General features: G+C 35.6%; 1 protein-coding gene across 6 annotated transcripts in view; it reads left to right on the top strand.

Moving 5' to 3' along the window:
• Positions 1 to 23,786, top strand: part of RYR2 (ryanodine receptor 2) — a 377,699-nt gene that overhangs the window by 150,939 nt on the left and 202,974 nt on the right. For all 6 annotated transcript variants that reach the window (XM_084203478.1, XM_084203479.1, XM_084203477.1 and 3 more), the window contains 5 exons: positions 4,881 to 4,955; positions 5,701 to 5,779; positions 6,558 to 6,670; positions 18,304 to 18,403; positions 21,650 to 21,746. In XM_084203478.1, the coding sequence (XP_084059604.1) occupies positions 4,881 to 4,955; positions 5,701 to 5,779; positions 6,558 to 6,670; positions 18,304 to 18,403; positions 21,650 to 21,746 (464 nt within the window). The remainder of the gene's footprint in view (positions 1 to 4,880; positions 4,956 to 5,700; positions 5,780 to 6,557; positions 6,671 to 18,303; positions 18,404 to 21,649; positions 21,747 to 23,786) is intronic.

Here is a 23,786-nt window from a genome sequence, read left to right as displayed (position 1 = left end):
CTTCAAGATGGTCAGTGTCAATGGCCATCCATTTTAATGAAGTGTGAGTAGTCAGAGCTTTAAAGGGCAATGTTTTACTCCAATGTACATATGAAACAACCACTAATAGTCATATTTGAAACTTTTAATGGTGTCTTACAGTAGTTGTCTTGAAAAACACTTGTGAAAAAAAAATGGGGTGCATGTTCCTTCTTTTATTGTACTGCCACTTTACCATATTCAGTGCTGTGAAAGCAGTTGTGTAGTATTTTTTTAGAAACCCATGAAAAGAAATATTGATTGGTTATAAGTTCCATCTAGACTGGCTGGATCTGGGGCACAGAGGAAATACAAGGCTGTACAGCTGATTAAGTCGTGCTATACCATAACTGTAAGTTATATAGACTGCAGTTTTGAAAGATTTGAAAGATTTACTGATGTAGTTCATTGTTTCATTTGATTTTTTAAAAAATTATTTTTGAAGTCTATCAAAGCTATTTTTTCCTTACGCTTTAGTCTTGTACTGTCATTTTCTATACAGCACATGTCAGTAACTCCATTCTAGTAATATGTACCTCTCATGGAATGAAGCAGGAAAAGCTTTTGCATTCTTCTTAAAAACTTGCTATGTTATTTTGCATGAGTGTTTCTAGAGTGTGAATCAGTTCTGGTGTGACACATTCAGTATTTTTAAATTGCTTTTGTGGGTGACTAGACTTGTTTGAATAGTCATGTGTTAAAGGCAATTGCTGTCAGGCTTTCTTAAGCATTTCATTTCTGAATAACATTACAGAAACTTTTTCTTTACATATACAAAACATTGAAATAACTGTCTTGTTTAAATACTTCTAAATGCTTTCACATGGTTCTCTCTCTGGTACCTCCCTGAAGATCAGGGCTTTTTCCTATTTTCTCACACATTTGAAGATTGTGCAGGCCTGGAAAGAAAATGCAGCAAAAAAAATCAGCATTTGCTTGCAGTAGAGTTCTCATTGGTCTAAAGGATATCTTTGTCTCGTAGGAAATAAGGCTGTTAGTATAAAAAGAATGGAAGGCCGATGGCTGTCTCAGAATCGTGGATGCCACGAGGTTATTCACCAGCCTCTAAAAGGTCTCATTGTGAGGTTCCCAAAAGCACAAATTGTTTTAAAACATGTATTCATTGACCATGATTAATTTCTTGCAGCTTCTCATATGTGTCCAGGAGTGCAGCAGTGCAGCCATAGGCACAGCAGTGCAGGTGCTGTTGTGTGAGTCTTTTGGTCTGCGAGGTGGTTGATTACATGTCTGTGCCTGTGACAGTCATGTATGTGCAAAGCTGTACTGATAAAAAGGCAGGTTGAATCAGGTATAACATATCTTACTCCATATTGGGTTGGTATTAATGGTAAAAAGGGATCTTTTTTCTTGTTCTGTATTTGCACATTTTACTACGTAGCTTTTAGTTTGTAAGTTTTGAGTGCTTTTTGGCATTTTAATCCTCTTTCTATTAAGAAAACATGGAAAATATATTTCCAAATTTTAGCTTATTATTTTTGATTTTGGTTTACAATAGCACTCTTTACATCAAATTAAAGAGCTCAGATCTCAATAATCTGCCATCTCCTGGTCTTCCAATGTATTGAACTTGAAAGCTGTTTATATTTTATTGAATGCTAATTTACTCAGCTCTAATTCTTGTTGTTCTGTTCTAAATTGCCTTTTCTTTAGAAATGACTTTTGGGTAATGAGATGACTCCAGATTAATTCTGTATTGCAGCTGCAGACATATTGCATTAGAGATGGGCAGTTTACATGAAGGTTTTCACAAGCAGTGTGGATTTGTCAGTCCTGTGTGCTTTCAATCTGAAATTATTATCTTTAGTGTTTGCCAGTTCTGAAAACTTTTAAGTATTTTTGTATACCCCACATTCTTGGGAATAAAATGTGAAGAGTTTTGTGTTAATATAATTGACACTCCTGAATAGCATAGCTTGTAGTATTTCAATGGATAAGTTATTCTTTGAAAACAAATGTTTTTTTGTTCAGCTTGGTTTTATTCGAGGAATAACTATGAATGTATTCTTCAACTTGGAAATTACTCTAAAAATTAGAAATTTTAAACATAAAGAAAATAAGACTCATAATAAATAATGTGGTTGTTAGCAAGTGCCTTGCTTTATAATGCCATTCATACATCTGTGCAAAAATCTGTGGGCATGATAGATTGAATTAGTCAACATTGTGGCTTCCAAGTAGTCTTACTTGCAGGGGCTTCTGAAATGTTATTATTGCAATATTACAATAAATTTGGTAAAAATTCAGTGTCAGATGTCATCTTGGATGTTGCATCTTTACCAGAGAAGTCCAATCGTTGAATTTTATTTTTTTTTAATGTGGAAAATTTGACGTTTTCTGCAGGAAACAGAATGGATAATTTTAAAAATCTAAGGTTATTTCAGTGGGCAATCATGGTCCAGCAACTACTTGCTGTGCAGTTTCAACCATGAAGATAAATGCTGAGTATGTAGTTATGAAATGAGCTGTTAAAATAGGAAATGAACTGACAGATATGTACATGTCCTAGAAGACAAGCTCCAAAATGGAATGCAGTTTCATAGAGCCAGCCTTGCTTTCTATCCTTTTCTGTATTTTTCTGTTTCATCTTTTCGCTTTGTCTCCAAAAGTATGTTTTGATTATGATTGCCTCTCAGAAACCCTTAAGTGGAAAATGCTGTAAATGTTTTTTACATTTAAGAAACAAACTGCAGACTTGCCTGCATTCTTCTAATGGACAAAGTAATACTAATTAAAAAGAATTGCTTTAATCCTCTTGGAAAAAAAATTCTAATGGACAAAGTAATACTAATTAAAAAGAATTGCTTTAATCCTCTTGGAAAAAAAAAATTCTAAAAACCCGCCCCTCCATTTTTCACAAAAATGATTGATTTTTTTTAGAACCTACCTTTCTCCTGTTCAGCTGCAAGTGAGAATTTAACAAAATAGGTGCTAGCCAGACAAATCAATATATCCAAAGTAAGGGCAAGGTAGTATTGCTGTGATTTTGTGGGTTATGCTGTTTTCATATTTGTGCAATAGGCAATCAAATCTTTATGTTAGATATCAAATTTATGGGTAATAGAATACTTTTGATAAAAATACTGGTGAAATGTTGACATTTTGTTTGTATTACTGACTTTATTAGTTGGGTACCTGTGTGTGCTGTTGATAAAGTTTGCAGGTAAATCTGAAATGCTGGTAGGGCAGTGTGTCCACACCAGTTTTTTTTCTTTCTTCCCCAGTGTGATGAGTAGCAGACATTCAGTGCTCATCTTTGGCACAGTGGGCCTGACATTCTCAAATGCCTTGCTCTTTCCTTGTGCCTTTGGAAAAAGTGGTGGTGCTAATGGTAGTTCAGAGCTAAGTCGTCATATCTTATTGTCAAGACTGTGCCTGTGACAAACTCCATGACTTTGATAATTTCTTAGTAAAAATTCGTGTCATTCAGTCTTCCAAAGAGGTTTTTCAATGCACCTCCCTGCATTTGGACTGCTGTGCAGTTTGTTGACAGTCAGAATATACCTTGTGTCCATCAAGCCGCTCTTTTCCCAATAAACATAAAAGCCAGAAACTCTTGGCAGTTTCTTAAAAATGCTAAAATTATTACCTTTGAAGAGCTTGAGTGCTTCACCACCTATCCCTCTTTTTTTTTTTCCTCAACCAAGTAATTCAAAGTTCAATTAATGCTAACATATTAAAGATAAAGAAGGACAACAGATAAACACGGAAGGGAAATAATTGTGTGTTGCTATCATAGCCATTTAGTTGAATTGATCTTCAGCACTGAAATGTAGCTGCCAGAGATGTAAGATAGAATGATTTTTTTAAATTTATTTTGTAATGAATCTGATGTTCCAGTCAAACAAGATCAGTCTTCTATGGTAAAAGAAAGGGTATAAATACTATAATAAGAAATTAAACTCCTTAAAATTAAATACAGGCTTCCTATGTGGAAGAGTAATGCTGCTTATGGAGTTGTCACATTTATAGACTCATAAAATATTTACTTATCACTGCTTCTTGGAGAGTGTGCTGTGCATACTGTTATGTGAGTTGTTCTGTCAAAGTATGAACTTAGGCTCTAGACAGTGTCTTGTCAGACAGTCTTTGCTCCTGTCCAGTGCTAGTCATCTGCATTTCAGCATAAGGAACACATAAATATTGAGAAGAAATTGAAAGCTTACTCATGCCTTAACAAGATTTATTTGTTCTTTCATGAGTGATTAAACTGATTATTGATAAATAGAAACTCTTGTAAAAGTATTGGGGGGAAATGGTTGTAGTTTCATGGAATAAAAGTGAATTTTATTACTTTAATTTTCTTTTACTCAAGATTTATGCTGTTTCTCATGAGGAAAAATTACTTGGATGTGATTCTGAATTTTCAGAACCCCCAAATACTGTTGAGTTAGCTTGGATGTCTGAACATTTACTTATCCTAGAAGATAAAGAATTCTCTCTGGTAGTATTAAAGCAGTGTGGGACAAAGCAATTTGCAGGTTGATGGTCTTCAATGTATTGAAGACCACATTACTCTCTGGTAAAATAAGGAGAATATTGAAAAATCTCCATCTTCATACCATTTGTCTCGAAAGGATATAATTTGTAGGGAAAATGGGTGAATATGAAGACATTTAACAATAGCTGAGTTTGTAGAGGGTAATATGGCACACATCTAAGCTGCTCTTATAGGCCACCTACTTTCAGCACAAGGAAAAAAAGATTCGAGTTTCTAGAATGTATTTTTTACCAAACATGGCTCAAAGTACACAGCGTTCTCTCATCTTTCTTTCTTTCTTTCTTTCTCAAAAGGCTCCATTTTATTAAAGCATACCAGTATATAATTTCTCTTTGCCTTTCAGTCTGCACAAGGTGGTGGACATCGAACACTGCTCTACGGGCATGCAATCTTGCTGCGCCATTCCTACAGTGGCATGGTATGTAACTGTGTTACATCAGCTGGGAGCAGCAGTGATTTCTTTTTTATATAAAAGTTATGTTTGAAAGTGCCCAGAATATTGCCATTTACTGATATCTGGAGAATTACTCACATCTGAGGCATTTTACTGTGGTTCCTAGAAACCTTTATGAAGGGTAAGTGCTTAGAATTACAAAACCAAACTGGTTGCGTCTGGGTAAATGCCAAAACTAAGCCTGGCTCCCCTAGTGCTGAATCCCTAGTTCATCAGTCTGAGTTTGTGAGTTTTCATTTCTTTCCCTTTTGATTTTCCATATTGCATAAGCTGTGACTGCATGTACAGCTTGCACCTTGCTGTCAACCTGAGCATGTTAGAAACTGAGTGGAAAAGGAGATTGCTTCTTACATGTATTTTGGACAGAAGTCTTAGCTGGAAATTTCCTAATGAATTATACAGGTTCCAAACTCCTTACCCAAAAGTGAGGCTTCATGGAGCTGAAATCTGATGCAACTAACTCCATTATTTCCACTCTTAGTACTCCCGTCTCAGTGAAAAGATAACCTGAGTAGACTGAGATGTTATTTTAGAATACATATTTTTGTCAAGACTCCTTGAGTGCACTTCAGTTTATCAGCATACATGTTCTTGGTAATAACTAATGGGGATAATCTAACAATATTTAATCCCATGTTAGTAGGTTGATGGCTTTTCATATTATTAGAAGAAAGCAGAACAAGTAATGTATGCTTTTTTCCTTTGGTAGTACCTGTGCTGTCTCTCTACATCTCGATCGTCAATGGATAAGCTGGCATTTGATGTAGGATTGCAAGAAGACACAACAGGTAACCACTAGATTAAAAGACTATATAATGAAGAATACTCTGTCTAAAAATGAAGTCTAAGAATTACGTAGTTAATTTATTTGCTTGATTTTTAAAGCTTTGCTTTAGATAGAAGTAGTAAAAATAACAGCTGCAACAACTTAACAGTTCACAGATCAGAGTTCTTTTCTGAATAGCATGGTTTCAGTTAAAGAAGCCCATCTTAAAACAAGATTTATCATGGAAACAGAATTTGTGAGTTCAGTATTTGCACATGTTCTGGGGGGTTAGAAGCACTAACAGTCAGTAAAAGTTGAAGAACATATTTGAATTCGGATTAATATGATCTTTCAAATATTACTTTAAGTGGTATGTAAATGCTTATTTTCATTGCCCTTAGTTATGGGTTGCTCTATTTGTCCAAATTCTCAGTAGAATATTCTTCAATATCTTTTCCAGAATCTGTACTGAAGGTGACAGGGAATTGTTTAGCAAAAGCGGCCTGGACCAGGTTGCCTAGGGAGCACAGAGAGCCATCACCTTATTCAGCTCTGGAGTCACTGTTCCAGACTGACTGTTCCAGTTACTCTTTTGCTTATGTGCATTATTTAGAGCTGAGTTTCAAACAAGGTGATGCAGGAATGATACTAGTTATGGAAAACACAAGAACCACTTGGTTTAGCCCAGTGAAAACTGGATCAGAACTTTTAAGACTGAAATAAGTGTTATAGTAACATCAGTAACATTGGGTCCTTTCTTTCTCATTTCATTCTTTGCTGTTACTCAATATTGACATTAGGTGAGGCTTGCTGGTGGACCATACATCCTGCTTCCAAACAACGATCAGAAGGAGAAAAAGTGCGCGTTGGAGATGATCTGATTTTAGTCAGTGTCTCTTCAGAAAGGTATTTGGTAAGTTTTATAAAATTATCCATACAGTGCTTCTTCTACAGAAAAAAAAGTTAAAGTTTTACAGTAAAATCTGGCATACATTTCCACTTCCTAAATGTAAAACTTAAGTTTCTTAAACTGTTTTCTTAAATAATATTTTGCAAAACAATATACTGAAGGTCTGGAAAGTGTGATATATGTCTAATCTAATTTTTGTTCATTTCAGTAGTGGAATAGGAGTTTAAAAATTTGCTTAGATGAAAATAAGTGATTACAGAAAAAATAAATAGTTTAAATAGTTTCCAAATTTCATGATTGGGATGTTTAGAATCTGTGTGAGTGTTCATTGGTTAACAACACTATCATATATATTAAAACTTCGTACAAAATTTTGGGATATCTAATGTAGGTACATTGGATTTCTGAGTTTAGAAGGTCCATATTTTATTGAGATGATGTACAGCAATATATGGAGCTACTGAAATGAAATATAATTGAAATACTCAATAATTAAATATAGTTGAAATATTTTACAAGTTATTGTGGTAGCTGCTATCACTGGTTTACACAGCTTTCTTCTTCACAAAAGGATCTCCCATTTGTTCTGCAATGAACCAGGTCAACACTTTAAGATGTATTTCTTTTTTATTCTTGGTGTTGCAAACAGCTGAACTACTCTTTATGGCAAAAAGAAGGTGAAAATAAGAAGAAAATAATTTTCCTGGAAGCTTCTGAAAAATCAGCCCCAGTGATTTGGCCCAGCAACTTAAAAAAAGATTCTTTATTGAGGAAGTGTTTTGAGTTTGTCAAAACTCTGTCTCAGATCTAGGAGGCCAATGAAGATGGTGAAGGGCCTTGGGGGAAGGCATTTGAGGAGCAGCTGAGGTCACTTGGTCTGTTCAGCCTGGAGGAGACTGAAGGAGATCTCATTGCAGTTACAGCTTCCTCAGGAGGGGAGGAGGAGGGGGCAGGCACTGATCTCTTCTCTGTAGTGACCAGTGACAGGACCCATAGGAATGGCCTGAAGCTGTGTCAGGGTTTAGGTGGGGTATTAGAAAAGGGCTCTTTATCAGAGGGTGGTTGGGCACTGGGACAGGCTCCCCAGGGAAGTGGTCACAGCACTGAGCCTGACAGAGTTTGGACATCCCTTTTGGGCACAGGTGTGATTCTTTGGGATGGTGCTGTGCAGGGCAGGAAGTTGGACTCGATGGTCCTTGTTGGTCCCTTCCAGCTCTGGGTAGTCTATAAATATATGAGATGTGCATATAACATTAAAGTTTATTTTTTATTAATCACTTTTTTAAATGAGTTTTTAAAAATTTTTTAAAGTACTTCAGAAAAAAGTGAATAGTTTAATAAGATGTCAAGTATAAAATTAAAAATATTCTCCCTTCTATTGGAAACACAGGAAAATGAAAATGCAGTTGTTAGAATATAATTGTAACTTCTAATAAGAAATTCAATAGCTCAATTAGTTTTTTTTCTAATTAGATATTCTGAAAACATTCTGGTAATCTTTGCAGTTAAAAATTATTTTAAATAATTACTTTTATGAGAATTGTAACTACACATAGTGAAAAAACAACTTCTCGTGGGCTGAATTTTTGTGAAATCCAATCAATGGAAAAGTTTTATTCAAAGACATTGGATTTATTTGTATTGCTGAATTGAGTTGTTGAAGTTGAATTTTGGTACAGATTGTGTCTCAGTGTAGGCACGTCCTGGCCTCTAATTAGTAATAATCAGCTCAGCCTATTTAGGGTTTGTGCCTCAGCTGTTGATTCTCAAGGCTGTCACATGTACTTTTATACAGCAAGAGGCACAATTCTGTCTTCAGAGACTGATTTTCCTTAAGATGTGGAGTTAATGCATGTACTGAGTGTTCCATGCAAAATATCAATATTCTAAAAATAAATAATATTTTCAGTGCAGAGAGAAATAACACTGTATTTCAGTTCTAAAGTGTTTTAGAGCTAGATTGTAATGAATAGTTAAGCCCCTTTCAGTTATATAGCTCTGGTTTGACAGTAAGATGGAGCAAGGATTCAGCAAATTAATTTTGCTCTAACATGCACTCACACATTTTTATGATCAGATGTTTTTCAACACTAGATTAAGAGCTGGTAAACTATGTAGCTCCAAAATCATAAAAAAAATTGTGTCTTTGCTACCTATTCAGTAATTATATTAGCACTGTCAATAAAGCAGTGAAGTTTTTATGAAAATTGAAACAGTTGATAAAGAATAATGAGCGAGTTACCAATATTTTTCATGAAAGCTGTCTCTCTGTCTTAAATGTTTGTCTTAATCCATTTGGCTGTTTCCAAAATAACTTCAAAGGATATAAGTTCGAAAATATTTCACAACTCAGTGTGTACATGTTGAGTGCAGTATCATGTTGGAGCTGCTATTTGGTACAATTTTTGAAAGAATGTAGCAACTGATATTTTTTACAAAAGTTAGGACTGTGGAGAGATGAAGTTATTTTTGTGAATCTGCTCCAATAGTGAGACCAAATAAGGTCTATTGAGTCCAGCTGGGGAGTGCTTTTTCTAAGTGAGTGGAATTCCTCATATAGATTCCTTGACAGAAAAATTCCATCAGGATGCTGAGGGTTGGGTTTGTGTATGTTGCATACTCTACTGTTAAAATCTTAGGAAAATGCAAGTTCTCCATCAAATGTTTTAGGTAAATATGCTGTTAGGAATAGGACTGGGATGTCACCTTTGTATATTCCAGTATTGCCCTATGTTTTCAAGTAATTTGCTAATTCTTTTTGAATGAATTCAAATAGGTTAACCATCCTGGGGCAATGCTGTGCGTGTAAAAATAACAGATGAAAAGAGTTCATTCACAGGGCATGGCTTTTTCAAAATGTAGTCAGCTCTTAGTTGAATTTGTATAATGCAAGAGGAGAGAAGAACTATGTCAGAACTCGGTCTTAGTACCCCTTCTCCTCTTTCCACAAAATAAAATATTTTGAGATAATTGACTCTATTTTTTCCTCAAAGAGTTATCTTTCTATTTACACCAACTAGGTACTAAACTGATAGAAAGATCAGTGTAAAAATTATAAACTAAAGGTCCAGACAGGTGGATTTTGACTTTTGACTCACAGCAGTGTCCCAGGGCAAGTCATTCACTTGCTCTGACTCTCATTATCTACCTAGACAATGGGATTTTGGATCCTTATTATGCTGTGTAGCATTTCTGAGGAGAAGCACTTACATAAGTGCTTTTGGCATTATATAATGTCTGAGCTGTGCTATTGCCAAGTATTTCAGAGGGAGAACTTGGCTCTGCTGAACTCTGCTAGCATAGAGCAAAAAGATGTTCTGCTATAAATATTGCCACCATTTAAGTTCAAGACAGAGTTGCTATGTTTCCTTTCTTGAGGCAGTACAGCCTGACAAAAACAGATGTGATATTTCCAGCATGTTTCCCCAACTTGTACATAGTAGTATCTACCTCAGCACTGAGCTTTGCTTATGCCTCTTGGTAACTACATATCCTGATTGCTTTCAATATTCCAAATTTTCAATAACTTAGAAGTTCAATTAGTTGCAATTTCTTTCAAATTCATGAAGTCTCTAAATAGCTTTTAAACATAATTCAAGAAAAAGTCCTTAGACATCAAGCTGAAATACAAAATGCATAAATGAAGAAAAAACTGAAAATTGTTATCCATCAGGTTGGTGGTTTTCTGGCTGAGAAATCAGGAAAGAGGGAAACCCCCAGCTTTGCATCTACAGTGCACAGATTTCAGTATAATATAACAGTTGTATAAACCCTGTGGTTTATATGTAGTTACTCAATTACTGTCTCAGTGACTGCAATGCTGACCTGCAACTGCATTATGCAGATCTGTGAACAAGCCCTGACATTTAATTGATTGACTTTTTTTTTTTTTTTTTTGGCTACTGACAACTAACAAGAAACTAATTGGGAACTGATGGCAGAGTTCCCTTTCAAAAATAATAGCATCCAAATTAGATTGAACTATTTTAAGGGTGGAGTTGATACATGCCATTAGTCCTGGAAAGGAGGACAGATTCCTAAATATTGCAAAGGCACCACTTGTGTATCCTTTTGCATCAAACAAATTGTTTATTTTCAGCTCCAACTTTTATTTCTCTTGTCATCATATGCTTGGAACACCTTCCAAGTATCTGTATTGCTTCTTGATGCAGTAGTATCAGGGAATAGCAGTGTGTGAGGTTTTTTTTTTTTTTGAAACATAAAGAAAAATACTCTTCCCTTTCACATTTTTTCTGAAAGTTATCAAACTCTGCATTGGACTTTACTGTGTTCTGTGTAAATTCACAATTCCATCATTATTCTTTGTTGAAAAATATAAAAAAGTTTTTTGTGAAGAATAATTTTAATCTGCATAAGCAAACCTGAAATTAGTGGAACCAAGGTAGTGTTAAGCCGCTCTGTTACACTGATCATAATGCAGTTCCCATGGAGTTTTCATACAATGATTTGAAGAGTTATTGTGAAGGCTGGTAGGACTTTCCAATAATCAAGGTTGTCAAGCTGCTCTGCCTTATGGAGTCCTGCTTCCAAGTGCTTATAATCAAGTACATGTGATGTAAAAAGTCACTTACTAGAATTAGTAGCATCTATTACTGTGTTTTTTCCTTTTTTTTTTTTTTTAGTAATCAGTCTGAGATAATTTTTTTATTTCATCCAGAAGAGATCAGATGTTATTGAGCTCAAAGACAGGAAAGAAAACAAAGCCACATGATTAAGAAAATTGATGTAATTTTCTTGTGTACTACTTGGTAACTTATAAAAAAACCCCAAAAAACCAAAATGAACAAACAAAGTAAAACCCCCCCAAACCAAAAAACCCAAGAAAATGAATAAAAAGGCAACAAGTCTCTCCCTGGTTCAACTTAATAAAGAAATGTTCTCCTGAAACACTGGAGCTTGATCATGACCAGGGAAGAGTGTTTAAATTTTCTTTGAGTAGGTAGAAGTCTGATGACTTTGTCTATTTTACATAAGCTAGCACCTCCTGTGTGCTAATGAACTGTTTAAACTCCCTCTACAGTGAATAATTACATACATGCCAACCCTGGTGGGAGCAGATATTCCTTGAAATGGATTGCTCAAGGCAGGAATGAAGCCAGGCACTGTATTGACAGCTGAGAACTCAGTGTTGTGTGCGCTGCTGGTGATCTCCTGTCATTTAAGATATGTGGAGGAAGAAGCTGTGACAAAGTAGAAGGAACAAAAGGCAGGTGATGTATCAGTGACAGGAGTGGGACTGAATTGGGAAGGAGGGAAACTGAGTGGGACTTGATGAGTGGCTGAAAAGATTGTCAACTGAAGGTAGGCAGGTAGATAGGGACTATCCAAATTGTCTGGGACAAGAAGCTGGTGACAAGGGAAGAGTAGGCGCCCACTAGTTGAAGTTGTGCTCAAAATTAAGGATAGAAAAACTGTGTGTTTTGGCAGAGGGAAGTGAGAGAAGAAACAGTGGAATGACAATGGAAATGAAGGATACAAGAGAGATCTGTAGAGAAACAAGCTTTCTGGGGAGAACCAAACTGCTGGACAAAGACCCAGAGAGAAGCCAAGAAGTGAAAAGGGTATTGAGGGTTAGGGGAGAGATTGAGATTCTGGAAAGAAGTCTAATGCTGGCTGATGTGGAGAGGAAGAGCTTGAGCAAGAAAAAAAAGCTAAAAGACCCTGCTTAAGCTTTGTAAGTCTTAGGAGAACTTCTTGAATTACGAGGAGGTCCTAATTCTGGGTGATAATGTGGTCAGGAAGCTGGTTTGGCTAAATGGGAGACATAGAATCGTATGTTTGGGTTGGAAAGAGCCTGGAAGATCATCTCATTCCAACCTCCCTCCTGTAGGTAGGCTCACCTACCACTAGAGCAGGTTGCTCACGGCCCCATTCAACCTGGCCTTGAACATTTCCAGGGATGGGGCAGCCCCAGCCTCTATGGACAGCCTGTGCCTATGTTTCACCATCCTCACACGAATTTCTAGTGAGACTGGGGTAAAGTTTTGGAAAGGAAAAGAAAGTGGTGGAGGCCCGGACCAGTTAGGCTAGATGGTAGCTACTACCAGCAACTATCCAGGAAACCCATTGTATTAAGGCACAGCACTTACATGGGGTATGCTGACAATTCCTGTCATTATTTTTATAGTAGTATAAGAAGGAAATGTCTGAAAAAGGGTTTCCAAGTTACCCACGAGAACCACAGGAGAGAACTGTAATAGTGGAATTTGGTTTTGACATTTTTTTTTTCAATTTAGGAAAATTACATGTAAATGATAACATAAAAAAAAAATTCTTAAATTTTAAAAAGTCACAGGCATTCAAAAGTGCAACAGTTTTGGTACTGGTATATTTTTAGGGCATCTCCTAAGTATACAGTCACACTGGCTTTTTATGGAATGCTATTTTAGTGATGATAAAAGTTCAATGGATGTGTCAGGATTGTGTAGCAGGAGAGCTGTGGTATGAAGCAACTTTGAAGATGAAATTTCAAGCTGGGAATTGCATTTGGAGCATTGGTACAATTATTTTCCTGAAGAATTAGATTCTGTACCAGACTCTGCTGTGGAATTTGCTGAGTAGATGAACTTGTATACTTGGCTTGCTTTCAAGTGGTCACTACTCATCCCTTACTGGGAATATTCCATACTGGAGTTGTGTCTCTTGCATCTCCTCCTTTTACTAGAAACTGAAACCTCAGAGTTGCTCAGTATTGATACCAGCTGCTGAGGTGAGTGTAAGATGTGGCTTGACCAATAAACTACATATAATGCAGGCACCTCAACCTCAGCATCCTAGATTAATGAAAATTTCTTAGTTTAATCTCTGTACCTCCCTTCCCCAATGGAAAATGGGCTATAATACTGCTTCTTTGGGGTTTTGAGAAAATGAAATTGTTAATATTTGTTGTGTTCTGTGAAATACTGTAATTGGTGCAAGAGAAAAGCCTATGAGGAAATTATTAATTCTGTTTTCAAAGCTTTGAAGAATTGACTATATTGAATAAAGCATGAGGCTGCAAACTGAAGATTGAGGGTGAGCTCCATTATCCTGTATATACAATGAGACAGCACGTGCAAAAAATAATATAATTACATTGGAGACTATAATGGGATGTGTTCACTAGAAGCCATTCTTTTTCCACAGGGTACTTAGTTTTACATTTTCTAACTTTTAATGCTTGCTTCTGTAAAATTAATCCTTTGTTAATGAAAGTTCTTGTGACTAATCATGTAAAATGATTGTTGTTTGGAAGCACAGTAGCTGATGTGCTTCAGGCTTTTCGTGATCCAATGCAGAAGGAAAGCTATTATGAAGAGGGGGAATGTAAACTACCCCCTTCTGCCTTCCATGGATTCCTTAGGCTTTTCCTGCCATGCATCTCCACTTACCCATGCTCAGCCATGAGGTAGCAGAGTAGGTGGTTTTCATTGTAATGGTAAATTTCCAAGTATCTGTGGGTTTTAGCTTCTACTCTCCCTTTACTGATGGGAAATTTATGATGAGTGAAGGAGTTGGAATAGTTTAGGACATTGCTGTAATTTTCTGTTTTTATCAATGAAAAAATTCTCTTTTCTTTTCGGTTTGTGGGCCAGCTATTTAAGCACTGTGGAGAAAAGTAAAGAAACCAGGACTTTTTTTCGTACTTTAAACCCCCTGGAAATTTCTTGGGCTTTTCCTAGTTTGGATCAAAACTTAGATACTAATTTTTTGTTCAGCACTGTAAGTTTACCCATTTTTATTCAAACTTTTTCAAAGTGTTCATAGATGTTTCAATAAATATAAATATATGGCCAATATAAAACATAAGCACAAACCCCTAATTCTATAAAAATTTCACACAGGTGCTCTTATTACTTTTAGTTCTGTCCAGTATATCTCTTTCTTGTGAATAAATATTTGTATTTGTTTTGACTATTTCTATATAATTCTCTGTACCAGAATAATTTTTAAATGACTCAGGTAATAAATTTTAATAGAAATGACATGTCATAAGTAGGAAGTTAAAAAGTGTTTTTGTTTCTAGAGACTGTATTTAGTTTAACCTCTGATTTTTTACTGAAGTTTGCTAATTCATCGGGGTTTTGATGCAAATTTTTTTCCCTTCCTAATAAAAAAAAGAAAAAAATATAAAAATGAAAAGGAGTATAGTTTGTTTTGTTTTGTTACTTTTTTGTTTTTCTTTAGTTATAGATATGAGTACATTCTTGTGCACCTGTTGTGGGAATGGTGTCTGTCCAGGACTTGGAACATCTCAGAGGTCCTTGGGTCAATGGAGGATAGGTGCCTAAACAGTTTGAAACTGCTTTTCTGTTGGGATCAGTGTAGCAATTTTAAGTCAGGAATCAAGGGCTGTCAGAGTGTCTGTGTACAGGAAAGGCAATAGCTTCCATCTATCTCTGTACCAGCTGGTACTAAGAAATCTGAAGGAGAGTGGTTGATGCTGTGATTGTGCAGTACTTAAGCATTCTGAGAAGTGCAATGCTTTTTACATAGTTTTTGAAATCTACCAGTAAATAATGTTTTGTGGTTTTTGTAGCTATTCTTGCTATTTCAAATGGCCTGAGATTGAAGGCAGTTATCAAACTGCAGATAATATTGCTAGATGAACTATCAATATTGGCACACCTTAGCCAAGAGGAAGCCTGAAGCAAAAGTTTTCCATTCTTTATATTTTTGTCTTTTTACATGTGCATGTTTTGGAGAAGAGAAACTTTCATGCAGACTGTGAAATTTAAAAGCTCTAGTTATTCAAAGCTCTTGTAAATGCAGCTATGCTGCAGCAATCACTGCTAAAGGGTTCTTGTGGAAATTACCATCTGATTCCCAAGCTCTTCAGTGAGCTTAAAAACACCGTGTTCTTTTTGAAAACCTGGGGACAGAGTTATGATTATGTTACTTTGCTGCAGAGCAGTATAGAGTTTGCAAATTCAGTTGGGAAACCTGGAGTATTCTGAGAGATGAGTCTTGGAGCTTATCCTTGAGATAAACTGTCTGTGGACTCTAGTGTTAACCCATATTCATAAAATACCATGATTTAAATCTGAAAAGTGATGAAAGCCCTATTGTTAAATGCTGGTTTAGGAGATTATCAGTCTATCAGCAGGGAAGACAAATCTAGCTCTTTGCTTGAATTTGGACCAGTGCAGAAAATATATTATTTGGTTGAGACAACCTGCCTGTAGTGGGGAAGACCCATGTGAAGATTAGATTGGGCAACAGGATTCCTGAACCCAACATATTTCTGCTTTTCAAATGTTACTACATACCCAAAGATGTGCTGTGCATGTGGTCCCCATCAATGATGGCAACCTTCCACTTCTGCCAGATGCACTGATATGCCAGGAATCAAATATCTGTGTAGCACCTATGGAGGCTGTTCAGCACCAGTTTGATTGTTATGTCCACGTCCTGGACATCGTGTTACTTCTTTCATTTTGATAGCTTTACTGTGCTGAAAGTACGAAACCAAGCAGATAAACTCCCCTAAGTTACCGACAGAGAGCAGATTGCTTTAAAACAACATTGAGATAGATAGAGTATAGCAGTAAAAGCTTAGGCAATGCCAGGGTGAATACTGGCATCTCTAATATTTTGGGATTTTTTTCAATTCATTTGACATAACTGAATTCTTTGATATCCCTTAACAATGTATTTTCTCTACATGGTAAAAGCTTCTGTTTGCCCTTTTCTATGAATGGTTCCAGGGAGTGAACACCATAGTTTATGAAATTGTAAATGGTAGGATCGCTGCTATCAGTTGTAAATTTAAGGATGCTGCAAGGAATCTAGGGAAGTGAGGATAAGAAGGGAATTGCAGAATATACTCTGGAAGCCATATGTTGTATCATTTGAACTATATTTTTTAGTTTTAATTCACTGGTGACTCACCTTTTGAGACATCTGGATTAGAGTTGGAACTGGAATCCAATAAATGGATAAAACGTACAAATACTCTGAAGACAGATGTCAGCAATGCATTTTTTGTTCAGTGTCCTCTCTATAAAAATGTAACACTTATTCAATTGATACTACTATGTGTGAAAATAAGTTAATTAACATGTACAGAACACACAGTTAGAAGAAGTGCTCTGTTGATGGCAGATCTAGACAACAGAGGAGTTCTCCTCCTTCTCTTTTGTCTATCCTGGATGAAGTGTTTTCCTTGAAAATTAATATTCCTGCTGCAGTTGAATTACTTGTTGCTGCTAACTGGATCTATGTGGTGACCTTAGAAAAACCCTAACAAAATGAAGATCCCCCTGGGAATAAATAGAACTGGAGCTATGCTGCAGATCCTAATCTCCCATCATAGCCTGCCATTCACTAAGTTATATAACTGCAGTAAGTGAAGAGTAAAAGGCAAAGAACTTGTTTGTTCATTAATGTTCTCCATGATGAGCAGAGTGGCACTGGTGCAGTGTAAACGTGTAGAGTAAGTGTAAACTCTTACTTTGTGGGTTGTTAGCTGTTATGAGACCCTTCTAAATGAGCTGATGTGCTATTTCTGTACTTCTGTGTGCAGTCAGGAAGACAGAACTTTGCACATGTCATGAGAATCTACCCTCTTCTGGCTTCCACTGACATTTTTGTCTTTTGTGTCATTAATTAATTTACCCAGAATTTGTTAATGTTTGTCACAACATTTGGAAACAGAGACCAATACCGCTCTATAAGCAGAGTTACTTTCCAGTAGTATAAAATAAAATTCTGATAAATGCATCAGAATATTACTGCACTTGAAAAACTACTACTGGTAAGATAAACAGTATGCTTCAAAACAGCTTCTCATTCACTGAATGCTTGGTTCCATAATCTTCTGTAAGGTTATGTGGTTTGACACTGACAGTAGAAGTGGCTGATGGTATGGGAGGGACAAACATGGGTGGAATAAAAGATGCTTTGAGATAAGAATTTTTGAGACCATGTCCCTGAACTAAGAGGAATTCACACACACAGAATTTCTGAGAAAAGACAGCGCCTGTTGCACCTAGGGCAAAGATCTACCGCGTTGGCAGAAGGTAGGGAGTAACACAGACAAAGAGCACCCATTGAATGCATAGGTAGGAGGTGAGCCTTCTGAGGAAAAATAGTTTCAATTTTGCTTAGATCTTGTGAATTTGTTCAAGAATATATTTTGTGAACTATCTTAAGTGACTTACAAAATCAATAGTTTGTTTACGTAATTTGACCTAATGAGAGTTTCAAGAAGCCAGTGGCCTGCAAAAAAAATTCAAGTGGTGAGTTACACTTGAAATGCAGATTAGGGTGATATCCCAATATTCAAACCTCATGGAAATTCCCATTCTATATAGAAGGAAGAACACTAATTTAAGAACCCTACAGCATTTAACAATTAGTTCTTCAGAGTGTTCACTAAGTCTTCAATGCCAAGCAGCTGACTCTGTTCTGTACTGTTCTTATACAGTTTTTTGAGGCAAATATGCTTTACTATTTTAGCTTTACTTCTATTGTCCCTTGAGGAGTACCCAGCTTGAACTTTGTGTTTACTTATAGAGTCAATGAGAACAATTAATGTTTGAAACAAACAAGAGAGTGTTTGGTATTATTATTGTATACTGTAATGAGATTTTCAACTAACCTCAAATAAAAGCCTCCCTCTTTCCTGGTTTTAGCATCTCTCTTATGGCAATGGTAGCTTACATGTTGATGCAGCCTTCCAGCAGACGCTCTGGAGTGTAGCACCAATCAGTTCAGGAAGTGAAGCTGCCCAAGGTAAGATTGACTCAACTTTCATTATTGAAAGACTGATAGTAAATGAAATACTTAAAAAAATTAAATTATTATGCCAAGTGTTAGAGTGGTTTTGTCCTATGTAAACATTGAATACAATAAATAAATATACAACTGTTCTGAAAACAGAGGGAAGGTTATACTGAAAGTAACACTCATAATTTTCTATGCATTTTTGCTGAATTCTAAACAGGTCATTCAAATCTCATTTTGCTAAAGATATGATAATATTCATAATATGTTTTTTGAAACGGCTTTTGGTCCTGGTTTAAAATACTATCTCAAATTACTCTGATGTATGCAGTCATGATTACATGTTTCTGAAACTGAGTAAGAAATGGGCCAGAGGCTTGGAAGCAGGATGTGAAATCCTAAGACTGAAGATAGGAAATAGTTTTATGGGTACCATATGGTTGGAAAGAAAAACAAGAGGAGGGTAAAGACAGAAAGAGAACAGCTTTCCAGAACTATTTGTTTTATTTAGGAATTAGGAAGGATTTTTAATGTAATTTCTAACATTGAAAGGACAAGGATCCCTGAATTTATGCCATACTGGTTCCACAGAGAAGAACAACGCTTTTCTGAAAAGTCTGTCACAATGTAAAGCCTAATGATTTCTACTTTCCTGCAGACCAACTGTTTTGAGTGGGTGTTGTAATAGAATCTAAAGAAAGTTAAGGCTGCAGCTCATTTCATTTTGTGTGATTTTTGGATACTGTTTTTCAAAGAGGCAGTACTCTAAAATTTCACATAAATTCTTTTTATCTGGCATATTTTAAAACTCAGTCATGGAATGTTCTTGCAAATTTGCTAATTAAGATATTAGGGGAGACCATTGCCATCATCTCTTTTTTTAATAGCCATTTGGTTTTTACATATGAGAATCACTCTGCACATACAGATTCTCTGACATGGTTTATAGCACAAACCATTATTAAAAAATGATAGTGCGTTGCTTGGCAGTATCCTAAACTTTATGGAGAAAACCTTTCTGTTAATGAGAAGACCTTTCCCTTTTGCTCCTTCCTGTTAATTCCATTCTCCTTGTCCTCCCACTGCTGGCAGCACTGGTGTGTCATTCTTGCTAATAATCCCACATGGTTTATGTGCTGAGACCCAGATTTCTGCTATGCCACATCTCTGCCTGGTGAACCTCACTACTGAGAAGCAGAAATCCACAATGACACAGTGTCATATTGTGTATTCATACTCCCAGGGGATAATGTGAAAATGATGTAGTATGGTTTTCATAGCGGGGCATTTATCTGTGTATGTGCCTGCTCTTTGTTGCTAAACTTTTCCATTTTCACTTTGCTTAGAGACAGACGTTATCTTTAAGCTAAGGATATTTTCTAGAGAAGTTCAGCTGGCTAGTGTCAGACAGGATTAGAGCTAAGGCCTTATTCTTGAAAAAGTAGCAACTGTTCCTGTAATCAAGGTAGTCCTGTGAAGGGAGAGTGAATCTCACACTAAATGTGTCTAAGGCCTTATCTCTATGTCCTCTGTAAAACAGTAGCAAAGCCAGAGAGAATTACCTCAAAAAGGAAGAAGAAGGAAATAAACCTATTTTTGTTAGTAGCTGTAAAATGCTTTGTCATATTCATGACTAAAATATTAATGTATAGGAATAACTGCTGTACAATATCCTCTCTTAATCAAAAATTTCCATTAAAATAGATTAGTAAATTAAACTATTCAGTTAAATGAAATTATTTTGAAGTGAAAATAATGGATAATTAGTCTTTAAGATGAACTAGGATTTTTTAGAGTTAAATCAAGTCATTCTGCTAATTCTGTATGATGAAGTAGATGGGGGTCACTTTAAATACAAAACCTAAATTATAGAATTATATTGACACAGGTCCATGTAAAAAGTAATGAATGTAACAACAGCTACCTGGGCATACCCTGCTGTGTCAAAATCATAAATTTAAAAAATCAGTGCTAAAATTTGCCACATTAATTCCAATTTTATACTGGTCTCAAAGGTTTAAAAATTATATTCCGAAATACCTGATATACTCAGGAAAAAGATTTAATGTGGTTTCAAAATAAATTCTTGAAAGGTGTGCAGTGTGACAAGGGTCTTCAACACCATTTCCCTGTAAGGATCTCTCTTACTTCACAGCATTACTTATTAGTATAGACATTGCTTCAAAATATAATTCTAGGTATAACTTTTTAAAAATCTTGTTGCTGTAACACTGAAGCCAAGGATTTATGTTATGGCATCCCACTCAAATGTAATATTAATTGTTTTTAGCAAGAAAAGAAGGAAACAAAGAAATGTTTGCATTTAGCTTGTCAGACTGAAAAAATATCAGGAATTGTGCTTAAAACCTACTAAGTTTTTGGATTCTTCAGTTGCTGATTATAATACAATAACTGTAGGATAATATAAAATTATATTTCCTTTTTAATGTCACATCTCTAATGCAAAAAGACTGATGAAAAAAGATATATTTTGTTAACATCTTTACTGATTTGAATTATGGCCTTATTTTCAGCTTCTGGATGCTATGCCCTGGGACTTCAAATATTGTGATGATGCTGTGTGTATGGTCTGTGAACACACACACATCTGTAGACTGTAAAGCCAAGTGTTTGGCTGTGAACCTGCACACGCAGTGGAAGTATTTGCAATATAGGAGTTTCCCTTTGGAGTCCAAATAAATCATGATTATTGGTTTTGAACTTTCTGTCAAGTAGAGTTTAGAGTGGATCTTCCCAGAAGTTTTTCTCACAGAGAACTTCCAAATACTCCAAAAAGTGCTTTAAAAATAATGAACTAACTAAATCAGTCTTTGCTTTTGTATTTTAACTAGAATTCTTACCTTAAATAAAGCGAAAAGTGAGTAGGTAAGATGGAAGAGTTTCCCACTTTTTCTGTTGAAGTCTGGGAGAGGAGTACTTGATTCCTTGTTTTGGTTGGCTCAGTCTTTTTCTGAGTAGTGGTAACTATGCAGGATCCCTGCTTGTGGCTTCTCTTTATCCTGATCCATCCTTCCCAAGCTGCTGACTTGGAGCTTTTCTCATTTGGCAATGTTCAACTGGCTCCACAGAGTATGAGATGTCTTCCCCTTCTTTCTCTTTTTTTTTTTAAAGTAATATAAAATTTCAAACTGAAAAAACTGAAATCAACCTGATAGAATTTATTACAGATTGAACTACAGTTGTACATGTTGCTGTGTTTAGATAAATGAATTTGATTTTCTCCCTTTATTCAAGGATATCTGATAGGAGGGGATGTTCTGAGGTTATTGCACGGTCACATGGATGAATGTTTGACAGTGCCTTCGGGTGAACACGGAGAAGAACAAAGAAGGTAGGTTTCTAGCTTATAACAGAATCATAGTGATGAATGTTGCTGAATTAGGTGTCAGTCATAGTACAGATGTTTGAAAGATGTTGTGATGATAAATATTACTCACAAGAACAAGAATTGTTGGGATAAACTTTGGATATGAGCCTTTTGTATTTTCTTTTCTGTATTGTTTAAGTTTGATTTCACTTACCAGATTTAAAAGGAATAGTGATTTTTTTTTTGATAATTTATTGTCATTTTTTCCTGGTTTAAAAGCATTGCGAATTAAATATGTTGGGTTTTTCATCACTGTTTTTTTCTGTAATCACAAAAAATTCCTCAGGACAGGGTATGTAAGAATACTGCCCAATCCTTCAAGGTAACTAATCTGGGATTAATCTCAGGTCTACCTGTCATAGCAGTTTAGAACTTAATTTATGGTTATTTTCTTGACTCAAGGAGTCCTGGAATGGAAGTAGCAATAGCAACCTGGTCTGTGTCTCTCTCTGTTAACAAAAAAATCGAAATAATGAGAAGAGTTACACAGTGAGTGGCATGTCTCAGTGGAGTGATTGCACCAGTCCTCTTTATCTGCTCTAATAACATATGCCCCAAGCTTCTTTTCCATAGGGCAGTGTTGTATAATTTATTTGTACCTTCAGGCTAAATGTTGCTAAATGTTAGTAAATGGTATTTTAGAAGAGTTTGTTTAATGCAGCATAGTAGGTAGCTTCATTTCCATGACAAAGGAAGTGCTATTCATTAACTCACTCATCAAAATGAGTTTTCTTGGTTTGCAAATTGAAATGTGTTTTTTATTTTATTTATTCTCATTTTTAAAGATAAGGACAAGACTCTGGAAGCTCTCATTGCAAAATTCTTCAATGGATTTTTAAATGTTAATGAGAAAAGAAGTTTTCTCAGAGTTTTCTTTTACAGCTGGTGACCAACACTTCATGCATATGTCTTATTTCAGACAAGGGAATGGTTTTTAATGCATAAGATATAGTTTGTAATGCGGATACTTAAAATGTGATCTGTTCAGGTTTTAATTTTAGTTACCATGTGAGAGTCATTACCCCTTGATCACTGCTATTATTATCCTCAGCCTGAAACTGAGGAAAACTTAAGGTGATAAATAAATAAGATCCTATAGTGCTTGCTCTAAATCCTGCAAAATTCCTTCAAAAAATGTAGTTGCAGTGTAACTTCAGATTTATGGGGGGATCAAACACTTCAGTAATGAACTTCAGTGCTTAAGAACACGCTAAAAATCTCTCTCTTTTCAACAAGTCTAACATTATATGTAAAACACAATAATGGAGAGTGAAGTTGCAAATGAAGAAAAAATTTATCTGCTCTACTTGTGCATTCACATGATGCATTTTTCTGTTCTATAGCATGGGAAGAATATGTTTAATTTCTTAATCTCCAGAGCAGTGCCTATAAACAAATTAGAAAATTGTATTTCTTTCTGTGGTGTCTGCAGTGTTCTGTATTTCTTTATGCCTTTCCCATATCTGTCTAAACCCCCAAAAGAAGCAGAGCTAGTAGGCAACAAACAGGATGTATGACTTTGCCTTTATTTTTCCTCATAGCAATACTCAGAAACATTGCTTCTATGTGCTTCTTAAAAAACAGGTTTGATCTTCTGAAATGTAATGTTTTTCAGGAACTTTCTTTGATAAACAAGGAAAATAAAAATAATTTTTTTTGTTTTCCATAGTCTCATTTCTGCATTTTTTCTGTTTTTCTGAGGTATTTAAAAGTTTTTTTACTAAAAAGCCTAGAATATAACCTGTGTTTACTTTTATTTATATGGAGTTAGTTATAATCATTCTGCGACCCATATTTCCTCCTCTTGAATTATTCGTAATTTTAGTTATTGCTTGAAACATCTCTATCTCTAATTAATACTGTTGCCTATTCAAAATAAATTGTGGCTCCTTTCAGTTTTCAGTATGCATGCATGCATCATTTTGATGGTTGTGATTCAACATCTGGCAGAATTATGTGTAAATATATGTGTAATTTTGGCAGGTAGGAAATTTTAAGACCAAT

The sequence above is a fragment of the Fringilla coelebs genome (genome assembly GCF_963513975.1).
Source record: "Fringilla coelebs genome assembly, chromosome: 3".
Taxonomy (NCBI): Eukaryota; Metazoa; Chordata; class Aves; order Passeriformes; family Fringillidae; genus Fringilla; species Fringilla coelebs.
This window is presented reverse-complemented; position numbering and strand designations above follow the sequence as displayed.